At 40.1% G+C, this 12,786-nt stretch overlaps 1 protein-coding gene across 3 annotated transcripts; it reads left to right on the top strand.

The window, feature by feature from the left end:
- Positions 1 to 686: 686 nt before the first annotated feature.
- LOC586255 lies at positions 687 to 11,915 on the top strand. Of its 3 annotated transcripts, none has more exons than XM_786043.5 (6): positions 687 to 880; positions 3,375 to 3,670; positions 4,039 to 5,648; positions 6,211 to 6,731; positions 8,271 to 8,475; positions 11,122 to 11,915. In XM_786043.5, the coding sequence occupies exons 2-6, from the start codon at positions 3,376 to 3,378 to the stop codon at positions 11,182 to 11,184; spliced, it is 2,694 nt and encodes an 897-aa protein (XP_791136.5). In that variant the 5' UTR covers positions 687 to 880; position 3,375; the 3' UTR covers positions 11,185 to 11,915. The 3 variants fall into 3 exon arrangements, with proteins under 3 accessions (XP_791136.5, XP_011673509.2, XP_011673510.2); XM_011675207.2 differs by having other exon boundaries at positions 687 to 883; XM_011675208.2 differs by lacking the exon at positions 687 to 880 and having other exon boundaries at positions 3,202 to 3,670.
- The last annotated feature ends 871 nt before the right edge of the window (positions 11,916 to 12,786 follow it).

Below are 12,786 nucleotides of genomic sequence, written 5' to 3'. Positions count from 1 at the left end.
CAAAGGTGCACTTTGCTACAAACAATATTGCTATCCTAAAGCCATGATAGAATACTGTATATTAGTCACATATCACCGAGTAGGGAAACAAATGCATTCATTATCATTTGTAAAGTCATCTGATCGAAATATGATACACATTTATATTCTAATCGGTTTGGCTATAGAAAGATCGAGCAAGGAACGACAATTATCCAGCCGGGGCGGGGAACTTATTAGTTCATTTATTCAACATTCTTATAGTCTTCTCATGAGGTATGCGAAGACATGCGACTCAATGAATGTCGTTGACAGAATTCTAGTTCTTTAATTGGTCTAAACTGCAATCATAAAATTGGTTTTCGAAAGCTACATCACATTTAATGGGGAAAATGAAAATAGTCCAATAATGATTTGAAGTTTCAATGTAAATGATTTGCTTAGCATTTTCAGTCATTTTTGCCGCGGTATTAACCGGAGACTGCAGAGACTCCATTTCTCCATCACTCGAATACAGCAAATTAATTATTCCGTTTTTATAGTCGCCCGATATTCAGTTTTGTTATTAAACGATGACAAATCTAGAAAGGGCGATTTTAACCACTAGTTTAAAAATGTGGTATTAGACGAAAGCCCTCTTGGTGCGTCGAAAGAGCACGCTCGTCACCTCCCCCCCCCCCCCCCCCCTGTGATGTTAGCGCAAACTCGGGGCTATCTCTACTGAACATTGCATGTTAACCTGGCTCTGTATGTGAGGTACAATAATCTCTATCGTATCTATCTACAGAGGGACATGCGGAATTTGCTGTTACTTGCTTCCATATTTGCCTTCGGATCAACTGTCTACTACCGATAAAAAGGAACCCATTCTACCATCGGTAGGCTACTACTTAGCAGCAAGGTAGTAAGTTAATTCATTCTTTAAAACTTGGGGTGCGAAACCCGTGGGCCGGGGTGCATGGGGCTGCAGCCCTGGCACGCATCAAAAACTTGCAAACAAGAGAATGTAAATGACTTGGTATTCACAGCCGAATTGTCAAAAGAATCTGCGTTCAATATCTTGGAGAATATAGTTATCAACCTTTAATTACTCTATACATTTAATTTGGAGAATACTATAGTATCAAGCAGAGGCGTAGACAACGGGGGGGGGGGGGATGAGGGGGATGCATCCCCCCACCTCACAAGGTGGGGGGGGGATGGCATGTACAATCATCCCCCCCAGGTTTTGGGGAATGATATTTGCTTACTTAATAAGTCATAATGATGATAATAATAGTAATAATAATAATGATAACAATTATAATATTAATAATAATAATAATTATGATGATGATAATAATAATCCTCATCATTATTGTAATTGTGTTTATTGTTAGCCGCATTCACACGGTGAAAGCCAATTCTAAAACAGAATAGAAAATGAATGTGATACAACAATATACATAATAATTCGTGACAGAGAGTACCATACTACTATCTTTATAACAAGTATTATTCAAACAAACATATATAATTATGTATAATCATGAATTGTTCAACTTCATGCTCCCACTATATGACTATTGTTTCACTGATACTGATATCAGGACTGACTTGTATACATTAGTTTGTTGTTAAGCTTGCAGCAGCTACATCTTTTCTTTATTGTTAACTATTTATTTATTTTTGTTTTATTTAAGATGCACTTTGTTTTGTTTTCATTTAAAGTATGTTGATTGATGCATGAAGACATAAGTTTGAAATGTTTAAAGAAGTTTGTTTAATGTAAAGCGCAGTGTGAATTTACCCTGTCTTGAAATGCGAGATAAAAGGAACCTATTAGTATTAGCATTATTATTTGTATTAGTATTATTTTTTATTTGTATTATTATTATTATTATTATGATTATTATTATTACTATTACTATTATAAGACTGAGATCAAATAGAAGTAAGTAATGCCCTAATTTGAAACGATGCAATGCCGTTATGGTTCCGATTTCTTCACAAACTTACAAAGCAGTATTGTTACTCCATGGATCATAGTGATACTGTTTATGTTTTTTGTATCTGTATGTTAATGAGCCGCCAGCCAATACTCCATCTATTGATACTATGCCTGTTTCTTTGAGGTAAAAAAAGCATAGTATGTACGTATTCATTATGCGTTATAATGAACAGACATATTGTTCAAAGTTTAATCGTTATTTGTTTGTTGTTTATGTGTTCTATTCACAAATGGCCACAGAGGCTGTTTTCATTTATAACCACATACCCCTATCAAGACAACAAAGACTATACCTGCGTGTACACAGTTGACATTGGTTTTTTTTCTGAAGAGGTGTAACAGCAAAATTCACAGAGAAAAATAAATACGTAGTGTGGTTCAATATGCAATACTATGTGTCAGTCCATTCTGTATTCGTATGCCACGGTGTGTAGATCTTGTCGATGTATGTCTGTCCATTCAAGGCGTAGTATGTGTGTGTGTGTGTGTGCGTGTGCGTGTGTGTGTGAGTGTGAGTGTGTGCGCGTGCGTGTGTGTGTGTGAGTATGTGTGTGTGTGCGTGCACGCTTGTGTGTGTTATTTTACCTCATTAAGTATGCATCAGATTGCACGATTTCAAGTTCAAAATTGCAAAAGCTCCCTACCGTGGGAGGGGGGACACCCCCCCTCCCACACCCTCCCCCCGCTCGGTCGCTTCGCTCCCTCACTCGGGCGCTTCACGCCCTCACTAGCGTTGGCAGCCCAGTCATCCCCCCCAGGTGTACGAACCTGTCTACGCCACTGGTATCATGCTAGTATTCAATTCAGAGCTATAAATCTTATAATTTTTGGGTTGTGTGGGGCGGTTGTGTGTGAGAATGTGTTTGTTTTAACGCTTTATCAATACCATTAATGGAGAGAAGGACCCTATTTATATCATGTGATTTAGATCCTCTAGATCAAGGCAGTGTTAACTGCCCCCCCCCCCCCCCCTCACTCCGGGGTCGGAGGAACCGCATTCGTGTTTCCAAAATCTCCGGTAAAGGAGTACTTTTCGCGCGACAAAGTCCAGTGACTTATACACACCGGAGAGAGGGGTGCTTTCAAATGGAGGGAACATACATACGCGTACCCTAAATAACACCGGGGGGGGGGGAGGAGGAGGTGCGGGGTTAACTAACAGGAAAAGTGATGGTTACGCATGGCTCAGTGCATATCCGTTGCGCTCATTTATACGGTTGACAGTTTCCTACAGCTTCCTCGTTGCCTGGAGAACTCTTGGCACGATTATAATTGTATGCCTCTTGTCACTGCTTGCATGCAGTTTTCGTATTGACGGAGGGGGCTGTAAGCTATGTATATTCTCTATTGAAAATAGTCGATAAAATTAATTTAATCTCCATTATTATACATGTTTTAATCGCAGAATGGAGGGGACTAGAAACCCGACGGATACGGGACATGGCCTCACCGACAAAGACATTTTGGACCTCTCTCGGACAGTCTCCTACGATCACCTCTGCGACCTCGGAGTCCAACTCGGCTTCGGTTTGACCGAGGTACTTAACCTAAAGAAGCAGTATCGAGATGATACAAGGGAGATCGTCCAGTTTATGCTCCAGAAATGGAAGATGAAGCTGCCTCCAAGTGAGTCGACCATAGAGGCTGTTCAGGAGATGCTGACGACTACAAACCTTACTAGAGAGGGCCTTTCTAAAACTGGTAGGTATCACCTGAACAATTTGCATGTAACATGGACAGATTCAAAGATGCCTTACCATTAATTTGGCAGGATTAGGAAGACAGAATGTGAATACTATTTGAGGAGGAAAGGTAGTAGATTATGAAAGGATATTGATCAGTTTTGTTTGTCAAAAACAACAAGATAATCAAGTTATTTTTTAGGAGTTCGAACATAAACTGCACGAACTCTTTTTCATTACCAGCATGACACCTAGTAAATTAGAAGAAGAGAAACCATACAAAAGGAAAACGCGGCTAAGCAAATGTTTAATTTATAATTATCCTTTCGATTATTGCTATTTTCTATGATTTAATCCCCCTTTTGTTTTTCTCGTTCTTTTCATTAGATTCACCGAAATCAGTCACACCAAAGTTATCGGTCGAAAAGTGCAGAGAAAGACTCGTCGATCAGTACAAGAAGACGTGCAAAATCGCTCTCAAACCTTGGGACAAGACCAACTATGCTGACTACGATGATCTTCACACAAGAATTAGTCTTATGGTATCCGAAAGGGGTCAAAGAGGTGGCGATGATGTCAAGAAAGTACCGCTTCCTGGTTCCATCAATGATATCTTCAAGACCAAGGTCGATGGTTCTCTTCCGAGCCGCATTCTTATGATCGGTGGTGCGGGACATGGAAAGACAACATCACTGACAAAGATTGCTTACGACTGGGCGACCGGAGCTGAAGACTCTCCCCTGAAGAAAGTGCCACTCGTGTTCGCCCTGAAGTTCAGAAGGAGTGATCAACGCACGTCGCTTGGAGAAGCTATCGTGAGACAGCTTCTTGGTAAACTAGATGGCGTCACTCCTGAAGAAATTGAGAAGTTCATCGACGAAAATGAAGAAGACTGCGTTATCCTCCTTGATGGTTACGATGAGTACAGTGGGTCAATAACGTCTGAAGGACCAAAGAGTAGTCTAGATGAGCTTCTTCTGTATCAGCGCTTTCAGAAATGTCGTGTCCTAGTTACCTGTCGTCCACATCGCCAAGAAGATTTTGAAATTGATGAACTACCAATCGTGTACGCAAAGATGGATATAGAGGGATTCGCAAAGGAGGACTCTGATGATTACATTGATCGATTCTTTGGCAGTAAGGAAGCAGATGCCACTGGCCTAAAGAACTATCTAAAAGATCAACACTCCATTGGATCTTTGATCAACATTCCGTTTTTCTGTATGGCATTTTGCGTTCTCTGGCAAGGCGAATTTCTACAAGATACACAATCACTAACGGCATTATTCAACAGGTTATTAAAATACCTCCTTGAGCATGCTCGATCAAAGGCATCTATCGGCTCTAAGAGTTTGGTCAGCAAATCTAAGAAGGGGTTAATCAAATCAGTTGTGGCTCAATTCGGAAAAGTTGCCCTGAACAGTCTACTCAGTGATAGCAAGAAGCTTATATTTGAGGAGGAGGATTTCGTCGATTGCCAGGACGATCTCGATATAGCTGTTGAGATTGGGCTGGTGTCGAAACAAACAGTGGTTGAAGAAACTAGCGAGTGGGACGAATCAGAGACGACATTCGTGGAGTTCTATCATAAGCTTGCCCAGGAACACTGCGCCGGGTTCTATATGTCGACCCTCGATGGAGAAGCATTGCAGGGAATACTCGAAGGCATTACCACCGAAGCAAGGGCACTCGAACTTGAGAACGTGTTGAAATTTGCCGCAGGTTCGTCCGACACGGTGTGCCTAACCATCTTGAAGAGGTTCGAAAGCATCACCTGGTCCACACCGGCCCCTCACATGCATGCACTAGGTGAACGGAGTCAACATCATCGCCTTGTGTTTGACCTCCTCTGCGAATCAACTGAAAAACTGACCGAAGAGCAATTGACCTCTACGATTCTCCCATGTTTCAAAGATGGTGAATTTCATTTTGTGGAGACAAGCTCATCTGCCACAGTATACGGGTTTGCAAGAATTCCTATGGAAGTTAAGGCCCAGGTAAAATTTATTGTTGCTCTTTTTGGAAATCGCTTGAAAAAAAGTTGCACTTTAAAACCCGAATATTGTTATCATTAATATAATTATTCAATAATATAAGAGTGAAGACCCCCATTCATAATTTTGGTAATCCCCAAAAACTTTTGCACGATTCCGAGAAGTACTAGATCACTGGGCCCATATTCATAAAACCTAATACCAAGCTATGGTTGCCCGCCCTTTAAGAAAGAAAAAAAGATTGACCTTAAGTCTCTTTTTCTTCCTCATATTATTATATTATTTTCTTCGTTTTTTCTCTTTGAGGTTTCCCATCTTGTGGTTTTCTTTCTCCTTAGTCTCTCCCTCTTTTTTTCTTTCTCTCTCTCTCTCGTTGCTCAAACATTCTTTTCTTTTTTTAATTTTTCTTTTTATAGATTAAAAGATATATTTCAGTTTCCTCTTCTTTCTCATTTGTTCGTTTTATTTATTCATTCATCAGAAGAGCTTTAGTAAGTGTTAATATATGATTACTATTTTACGTTCAAATAAGCCAATCAATCAAGATCAACCTCTCCCTCGACAGATCAAGACTATGGTGATTGCCTACTGCGAGCTCACGAGCCACCAAGTGCATCTCTTGTGGAAGTCTCTCGCCCTCTGCAAGTCTCTGGAGCGGTTGGACGTGAAAGGATGCGATCTCCCGATTGATGGTCCGCTGGACAAACTCCGCTGCGTGCGACAGCTAGATATGATGGGTGTCACCACGGATCACCGCACTCTGCTCGCCAGTCTACCCAATGTCGAGGAGGCGCGCATTTCGAACGAAGAACGAAGACGGTCCGACGCTTACATGAGAGAGATAGCCCATGGCCTCCTGGAGACGGAAGGGATACAGACTGACGTGGAGCTGTCTCCCATGAACGGATTCACAATTTTCAGGAGGTCCACCTGCGTCTCGACTGAAACAGTGAACTTCTTCATCGAACGCACACTCCCACATATGACGTCCCCTAGAGCCCTTGTTCTGGAATCTCCCATGCACTACGATGACGTCATCAGGATCATCATAGAATGCATCCGTAGACCGACTATCTTCAAAATGAGGTGTCGTATCCCCCTATTAGAAATGAACTATGTAGAATGATAACTAGTAATTCCATTTAAATCTTGAATAAAGTTGAATAAAGGGTGAATTGCCATTTGGTCTACAACCAGTTCTACTACCCAATTGGTCTATTCCCATATGGTCTATTCCCACCCGTCTGCTATATATCCACATAGTCTACTACTCATTTCATCTACTTATCATTTGGTCTAATGACCATTTAGGCGATAGATCATTTGGTGTAATTTCCATATGGTCTAATCTCCAATTAGTATACTACCAACTTGGTGTATTGACCATTAAGTTTAATTCCTAGTTTGTCTAATGCTCGTTTCGTCTTCCATCCATATGGTGTAATGATCATTATGATGATTATCATTGTTTATGATTATTAGACCATATGGATAGTAGATACAATGGGCATTAGACAAACTGGGAATTAGACCAATTGGAAATTAGACTAAGTGAGCAATAGATCAAATGGTTAGTAGACCTATTGGAGATTAGTCTGATTATGACTCTCGTGGAGTTGGTTTAGGGCGTGTTCATGCTTCACTTTTTCTGGCCAGAATCAGGCATCTGTTACGCGTTTAGTTTTAAACACGGTTGCGTCCATGCTTACTTTTGTAGAATCACCGAAAAACGGCGATCACGATCACCGATCGTAAACTCACAAAAAGATGCGTTTACAATTTGTAAACGCGTTTAAATGGGGTCAACGCACTGAACTCTAGTGGGTCTACGTAGCATGCACAGTCAAGGTTTGCGAATCCAGCTGGAAGACCAATTAAGGCCACACACGGAGAATTGCCTCGATGAGCCAGAGAAGTAAGCATGAACAGTACATCGTGGAACTGCGATCACGATGAGCGTTTACGATGAGCATTTCAGATCGCTCATTCTACCTTCAAAATCAAGCATGAACGCGCCCTTAATGAAACGACCCCTGAGGATAGTAGACGGGATGGGCGTAGACTGTAGAGTATGTAGACCAAATGAGAATATACCAATTGGTACGGACTGGATGTAAACCAAGCGGGATGAACACAATAAAGCAATACAAATTTTTTTTATTCATTATATCGGAATTGCGGGAAAGATTTAACTGTCGGTGATGTTAAGGATCTAGCAAATCTATAAAGTTGTTGTCTTTATTAAAATCAAAAATCGAAATGTTCTCGATAAGCCCATTTGTCTGCCTGAAATTCTAAATTGATCTTCACCGTCATTTTCCGAATTTGAAGCTTAAAGCTTTCATAAATTGGTCTACCATCAATTAATAACGACTCGGTAATGTTTTTCATTTGATCAGAAGAATCGCTACTCGCCAGACCATTTTGAATAAGGGGTGTTGCACAAATTGTTCCTAGCTAACAACAAACGCACATTATAAGTCATCATTTTTGTGACTTGCAAACAAGCCTGTAAAGCCCCTAAATTGACCGACAAGAAAATTGTTTATGTAATGGGGGATGAGGGTGACATCAACATCCGACGTACAAACCTCCTTTCAATACATCTTGTCCTTTCTCCCCTAGATTTTTTCTGGATGTCGAAAGCCCTTTATGTTCTTCGAACGACGACGGTGATCGTCCCGATGTCGACCTCGCTCCACAAGGTATCCGCGTCGCTGATCGAAAGTTCTGGACCGATGACGTCATTGCTTGGAGGGAACACTATAACAATCTCTCTAGCGAAAGAGCGAGTGGTGGCTTCTGGGTGTACATAGTAGCGCTGACATCGGTGAGTCATGTCTTTCATTGGATAACGCTTTCTATTATATCTATTTTTATATTAAGTATTAACTTTTGAACGGAGTATGCAGCAGCGCTCAAAATACACGGGGGGCGATGGGCGATTCACCCCCGTGAGCTCCATAATCGCCCCCATCAGGTTGTCCACGGGGGCGATTGCAAAATTAAAAATCGCCCCCGTGGAATTATAAAAAAAAGATTTTCAGCGAATTGAATAATATTGAAAAGGATGCAATTCATAGTTGTACTCGATAATACTCACTTAACATATTCTTTCTCTCTCTCTCTCTCCCTGTCTTGCATAAAGAAAATATAAAAATAATATTTTGCCTTGATTAAGAAATATTGAAAATTTTATTAGTATTAAACAGGGAGAAGGAAAGGGGAGGAAATTAATCAAAACAAACACTGAAGAATCCAATTCAGTGTTCTTTCGTGATGCATAAGAATGAAAGTACATTAAAAGGTGAAATAATAAATTGAAGAGCGGTGATGAATCAATTCTTTGACGTTGATTGATTGAATAAAAAATAATGAAACAATATGGTCTGAGGGTCATATATCTTCGAATATTAGAAAGTTTCATCCACCATCGTGTTGTTGAACACTATTTGCAACTTAATTTTAATGCGGTGACGTGTCGGTTACGAGCAGAAGGTCATATCAGGCTTCTATATTTTATAATACTATCAACAGATATTTGGATAGAGACACTTCGTCACATCAAGCTACGAGAAAGTATATCATCTCACAGAATTCTACTCGAACACCGCATCGAAATTCTTTTCACCCTTTTTTTTCTTCTTCCTCTTTTTTGGTCCCTTTTAGCTCTCCTTTTTTCCTTTTCCTTCCTTCTCTCTCTCTTTTTTTTAGCGCGGGCGGGGGAGGCAAAGGCCTTTTGCCCCACCCCCATCCGCAACTTGTTGGCGGGAAAATTGCAACTGCATGATATGCCCCTTCTTTTCTTTACTTCTTCCTCAATTTTCCTCCCCTTCATCTCCTCTTTTCCTTTTTTCTTTCCATTTCCTTCCTTCCTTCTCTCTTATTTTGTTTTATTGGGGGGAGGCAACAGCCTGGGAGGCAAGGCCCTTTCGCCCCCCCCCCCAATCTCCTTCTTCCCCTTTTCTTTTCTTCTTCCTCTTCTTTCTTTCCCTTTCTCTCCTCTTTCCCTTTCCCTCTTCTCCTTCTCTCTCTTTCTCTCTCTCTCTCTTTTGGGGAAAGGGGGGGGGGGGCAAGGCCCGCTCACCCCTGCTGGATCCGCGCCTGCATCTACCTTATATCTACTAACGTTAGACCCTAATAATGGATCTAGAAGATTGATTGACCTGGTCTCAGTGACGGGTAAACTTTTTTTTCTCAATTACTTGGTCTAACCATGAAAACCGTCTAATTTTACTTTAGATTTTCAAACAGTTACGACCTAAATTAGGCCTAAGGCCAAGGGCTGTACTCTAAATTTTAATAACAAATTAACGTTAACGTTAGACTTAACTTAAACTGTTGTTTCTCTGTGATACAAGTGGGAAAGGAACACTTCTTTTTTCAAAAAAAAGAAAGAAGAAAATTTCCCTTATTTCCCCCTTCTTTTTTCCCGGGGGGGGGGGGGGGTGGGGCGGCCCCCCGCCCCCTGGATCCGCCACTGATCACGGGGATAAAAGTATACAGCTATGTAACAAGTAAATTTCTAAGAGGGAGAATACCGACTTAAATAAATGATAATGATAAAATAACAAGGAATTTAGTAGTTTCATCCAATGGAAATTTGTATTAAAATAAGAGCCCCCGTCAGCACTAAAAGAGCCCCCGTGAGAAGGTTCACGGGGGCTATTTTTTTTGGAAGAGCCCCCGTGGACAAAAATTTAATTTGAGCCCTGGTATGCAGTGTATATTAGTATATTAGTACGAACAGAAATATATATCTACGACATTAATATTTGGTTGTATATTCAAATATGTTACCATTATCATGGTCATAGGACGTCACAATATTACACGGTGTATCTTCAATGACACAGTTTTTCACTTTATTACCAATCTCTTGAGAGTCCTCTTGAGTTTTTTTCAGTACAATGTACTCAGTATGTGTACAATAATTATTTATTGTCTGAAGCCTACATTTACGTACCCCGGCCGCTAACTTTTTTTTCTTCCCAACAGGTTTGCCAATGCTAATATTTACGGTCATCTGATTGGCTGATATGTTACGTCATTAGCAATGACGTAACCGTTAGGGTGAGTGATGGCGTTATAGAAATCATGCAGAAACTCTTTTCATTAACCCATCGTTGGCTCAATCGATAAGGTCAGCGTAATACAATCTTAGAGTTGTGGGTTCAAGTCTCAGTTTATTCAGTTTTTTTCCTTTATAAACAGTGAGGCAAAGCAATAAAAAATCAAAGTCTAATTGTTTGTGACCTCTTTCCAAGCTGCTAATGACGTAGAACATATCAGCCATTGAGAAGAACGGAAATATAAGAAATTGCAAACCTGTTTGGGAATAAAAATTTCGCACCCCGGCCCTCACAACAAAAGAAAGCTCTTTTGATGCAGGAATAACAGCGTTCGGAAGAAATTGTTTTCATACATCATTGTTCCCACAATCTTTGCATATTTATTTTTTTCACCGTGTCTACAGGATTCCAGGAAGTATGATCACTGCTTCGAGCACATGGTATTTACACTTGAACGACCTGCCTAAGATATCTCAGCTTTGGTCTCCCAAGGGGTTTGCTCCAGGAGAAAGTGGAAATGGGGGAGTAACACCCCCACTCACCTTTTTTTTTCCGGGGGAGGTGCGGAAACCAAATATTCATCGTTATCATGAAACCTTTATCACTCTTCTTTTCACACCTGTATGAGAACCTCGATCGACAACCTCTACCCCGATTCAACTGAAATTGTTCAAACGACCGCTCGCCCCTGATGATGTCAACGCAATTTAGACAACAGGGGATGTAGATACCCCTGCCTACGTCACAACTAGATATACTCTGACAAATAGTCATGAAGAAATTGTTTCGTCATTGGTACAACCAACTTTCGAATGAAATATGGTCTTATGAACACACACCTGACGAAAAACAAAACTGTTGAATGCAAACATTGTAACATATTTTGTTGTAGATTTAGAATTAATCTCATGGAGTAATTAAATGTTGCATTCGTAAAAAAAAACTGGCTAAAAGCACTCCATATTCCTACCTTGCTTAGCGTACATGGTTTAAAAAAAGGGGGAAAAACTTGCCGGACCCCATATAGGTACAGAAAAGCACCACTCATATTATGAGTGATCGCTCCTCAGCACGTATATCGGGTTTACTTGTAATATGGGTCAATTTCTGTTTCGTAAAGATAAAGTTGAGTTCTGGTCATGCGATTGCATTGTGAAAGAAAAGGTGTGGGCTGGATCAGAAAAAGTTGACCATGTAGCATGTAAGTATTGGTGTGTACTGCAAGGTTCTGGAGTTATCAAAATCATAATAGATTTGGCCAAGTCTTGGTAAAGTAACAAGCACTGTACACAGAAAGATGTATATGGGACTACACAAATGACAAATGGTGTCGGGGTCCGACACCTTGATTTCCTTATCTGTATATGCTCATTACTCAGCCATTATACATTTTCTACCAAAGTTTTTTGGCAAATGACATTTATTTGTAATCTTTAACATTCAGTGTAAGTTTCGTTTGATTCTGTAATAATTTATTTTCTTTTTTTTTTACCAGAACTCAAGTTTATCTTTAAGTTATTACTCCGAAGCTCTGTTACACACTTTCTACTTTTATTGTGTAATTGATTTGTAGCCTTTTAAATTCATTGTGATACTGTAAGAATTTGTTTTAGGTCACAACCTGAAGACGGTCAAGATTTCCTTAAGCAGATCACTGTAGCTAAATTTCCATGGAGCTCACACATAATGGGGCCACGTGCCTACTCAATCAAATGGTTAATAGAAGAAAAATGGGTGAATGCCCTTGTTTAGGACCGGTACCCGCCCCCTCTCCCAAATGTTTAGGTTAATTCTCCGCCATTGTGCCCTCATGTCACAAACAACGATGTTAATACTTCATGATTTATTGTTATTTTCAAAGTGTAAAATTTGGTAAAGATATCTTAGCAAAGAGTTTACAGAAATGTGATAATCCTTATTTTAGTAACTTAAAAATTGCTAAAACAATTATTTTGTCGGGGTCTGTCTGAATTTGAGTCAGTAATGTAACAGAAAAGTGTAGAAAATATATATTTTATATTGCGTTGTCTTTCCCGATGGTGTTACATTTTTTTATGTTATCAAAGGCG

This window comes from Strongylocentrotus purpuratus, unplaced genomic scaffold, assembly GCF_000002235.5.
Source record: "Strongylocentrotus purpuratus isolate Spur 01 unplaced genomic scaffold, Spur_5.0 spur5_scaffold_7, whole genome shotgun sequence".
NCBI classification, from domain to species: domain Eukaryota; kingdom Metazoa; phylum Echinodermata; class Echinoidea; order Camarodonta; family Strongylocentrotidae; genus Strongylocentrotus; species Strongylocentrotus purpuratus.
The sequence above is the reverse complement of the archived record's forward strand: the minus strand, read 5'-3'. Positions and strand labels throughout refer to the sequence as shown.